This window comes from Cyphomyrmex costatus, unplaced genomic scaffold (assembly GCF_001594065.2).
Source record: "Cyphomyrmex costatus isolate MS0001 unplaced genomic scaffold, Ccosl1.0 scaffold92, whole genome shotgun sequence".
Lineage (NCBI taxonomy): Eukaryota > Metazoa > Arthropoda > Insecta > Hymenoptera > Formicidae > Cyphomyrmex > Cyphomyrmex costatus.
The window spans coordinates 251,671-254,826 of NW_017280506.1; the positions used below are offsets into that span (position 1 = coordinate 251,671).

At 36.4% G+C, this 3,156-nt stretch overlaps 1 protein-coding gene across 1 annotated transcript; it reads left to right on the forward strand.

Annotated features, from left to right (window-relative positions):
• The first annotated feature begins 1,994 nt into the window (after positions 1-1,994).
• LOC108781910 (uncharacterized) lies at positions 1,995-2,750 on the forward strand. The gene is made up of 2 exons (XM_018550027.1): positions 1,995-2,367; positions 2,690-2,750. The coding sequence occupies exons 1-2, from the start codon at positions 2,039-2,041 to the stop codon at positions 2,691-2,693; spliced, it is 333 nt and encodes a 110-aa protein (XP_018405529.1). The 5' UTR covers positions 1,995-2,038; the 3' UTR covers positions 2,694-2,750.
• The last annotated feature ends 406 nt before the right edge of the window (positions 2,751-3,156 follow it).

The window sequence follows — 3,156 nt, forward strand, 5'->3', positions numbered from 1 at the left end:
GTACAATAGTAATAGCCTACTAAAAAACAGGAAGTTAGTTGAACCTAGTGACTGCACCCAGATAACACCGAACGTGGTGGTGACACACATAAGAAATATTTCGTGACCATTGTGTACTACACGGCTCTGCAGGACGAGCGTCTCGCGCGATTCCCCCTTTCCTCTTACCTTACATCGACTCGCGCGTAACTATAGGGCCCCACCTCAGCGTTAAGCTGATAACGCAAGTATGCTGTGTGCATCTCTAGCAGTCACAAAGAAGTCAGTCGTCCCTTGACTCGCAGATGAAACGGTCACCTCCGGATTCACAAACTTCATAAATATTTCTTGACGTCGCGAAGCGTACGATAACAATCTTTAATATTTTCATTAAGTTTAGAAGAATATAAAACAAATATAAGTAAGTCTCGCGAAGCGTGCATCGTTCTTAAAATCAGTGTAATGAGCCGACTCAATCCGGAGCTGCCGCAATCAAAATCCTACTGACTACCCATGAATCCTGTGCTCGGACGAGGAGAGATCCCGATTACAACTGCAATAAGTAGAAAGCAAACAGGCGAGGCGAGCAGACGGGTGAACTTCAGCCACCCCGTCAGTCACGGTAAAAATTCAGCGATTGTCAACATCACGGTAACTATTCACAGCCTCGATATAACTGCTAAACAATAGCTAACGTAGCGTCTTTTCTTTTCCTTTCCTTCTAAAAGGTTAGATTACACAAAGAGGAATCAATCGTAAATTACTTTGAATCGTTTACATTTGAGAAATTACGGAGATCTTTTCCTTCATCCAGTCACATAATTGAAAATAATAAAGTTATTATAAAAGTTAAAAAGCAAACAGAATTTATTTAGTATGCGGTGATTAAATCGAAAAAACATAAAACTAATTACGAATTCCGCTTGACAGTAATGCTAAAGACTTATTATATTCCACCCTGCGCATCAGTATGATTATTATATGAATGTTTTATAAGCAGCAAGAATCACAACGCCTACACCGAAACATTACAGTCACATATCATTGTAACTTTATATTTTATCTGTAATCAATTCAAATTTCAATATCCGTAAATAGTGACAGCTTGAATGTAATTCTTAACTACACACCTCAGATCGTCTTAAACATTCTTAACATGTCTTTAATTACGAAGCTGTTGTGATTATTGCGCATTTCTTTAACCTTAAGTCTTAATTATTATAATATTTTTATGGTTTATATTTTAGTTCTTTGTCTATCTTTTGTTTGCGTTCATGTTATTAAAATTAAAATTATCGCTTACAGTTCTTTTCAATTTCATGTAATTCTCGATTTCCTGTTTATGTAAAATGTTTTCAAAAGCATAAAATATTTTGTTACTGGAAATTTGGCCAGTTGCCAGACCTTCTATACAAGGCATTCAAATTATTAAGCCATACTACGTAAACTAATTTTAATCACTAGTTTTATTTCTTTCCCTTTTTATTATTATTATGTCCTTTTATCATTTCAACTGTTCTCTTCAATTTTCATTTACTGCAAGCGTAGAATGATTTAACACATTATTATGATTTTGATTTATTAAATTAAATATACTGCATATCATGTGATGATTTAGATCTTATTTCAGCGTTTGATTCTTAATTGTCCCTTCCCTCTCTTTGCGTTCGAATACTAAGAGCCCAGGATATTCTTTTTAATATCGCGTTTCCATGATTCATATTCGAGAAATTCCGCCTAGACGTAACAATACTATGGACTAGCAATAAGAAGACATAGTAATTCAGTGGAAGATATGAAAAACGCTATATGGGCAACGTACTATCATTATGCATCAACGGACGAAAATCCTCAGCATGAAAAATGCCCGGGCGGAGCTAATTCATGGTCCGCTTGGCAACGTGCTTCAGCTACAAATTCTTTGTTATCGTTCAAGCACGACTATGCCCCATTATCAAGTGATATTTTATCATCCATAAAGCCTATTTATGAAGACCTCAGCAAGGAAACGCTTTTAGAACGGTGCCTGGGCGGCTTCACGCAAAACAACAATAAAAGCATGAACCAGCTTATTTGGAAGATCACTCCAAAAATAGCTCCTGCTGGTGCGAAAACCGTCGAAATTGCAGCGTATGTTGCTTCCTGCACATTCAATGAAGGAATCTCTGCTCTCCTTATGTTTCTTCATGCGATGGATGTAAAACTCGGACCTGTCAGTCACGAATATGCGCGTAATGAGGACAATCATCGCATTCTCGCGGCCGAGAAAAAAGCGGAGGCTCAGACTCGAGAAGCAAGAATGAAGCTTCGGCAAGACCAAAAAGATGCATTGGACCTTGCAGCTGCAGCGGAATCTTCCCTTTATGGGCCTGGAATCGATGATTCCATGTAAGTAAAAACTTACTTTAAACGCGTTTTTTTCAAAACCACGTCAGTAGTTACTTTTTCTCAAAAACTATTGCACCGATCGACTTCTGCTTTTGCACACTGCTTTTAGACATGTTTTTGTTGTCGTTGAACGAAGGATTTTTTTTATCTGCAATTACAACTCATTTTATAAGCCAAAATATGGCCAAAATTTATGCAATAAATGACACTTTTTATTAAAAACGCTACAAAAAATTCAATTTTTAATTAAAAAAAGAATCCTTCGTTCAAAGACAAGCCATACGCATACACTAACAGAAAAACTTTGAGTTTTTGATTTCAGATGAAAATTGACGGAGATAATGTAACTACCGCAAGGACACTTTTTTTGGCGTGGTCAACATTAAGCATTTCTCAACGGCTCATTTTTCAATATTTTTCGTTCAAAATTTTACACAGTGTAGTTCAAACATTATATTTTAATATCCAATAAACGAAAATTATAAAATTATCGTAGGATCTTTTAAAAAAATTCACGAAAATAGGCCTTCTTTTTGCCTTCTAGACCCGGATAACCCCTAAGTTTGGCCCTAAGTTGTAAAGCCATAAGAAATTGACTAATCATAGTTGAATACGAAAAAAATAATCGACTGTGATTGGTCAATTTCTTACGGCTTTACGGCTTAGGGCCTCTTAGGCCCGGTTGCACCAACATTATTTGATTTTAAGCTCCACTTAAAACTCTATCTATCTTGTATTAAAGCCGAAAGAGAGATAGAGACAGAGACAGTTTGAGTCTCGCTTAAAATC

What these genes read in the sequence shown, in the direction of transcription:
- LOC108781910 (XM_018550027.1), top strand. Translation starts at nt 2,039, where the DNA reads ATGAACCAGCTTATTTGGAAGATCACTCCAAAAATAGCTCCTGCTGGT.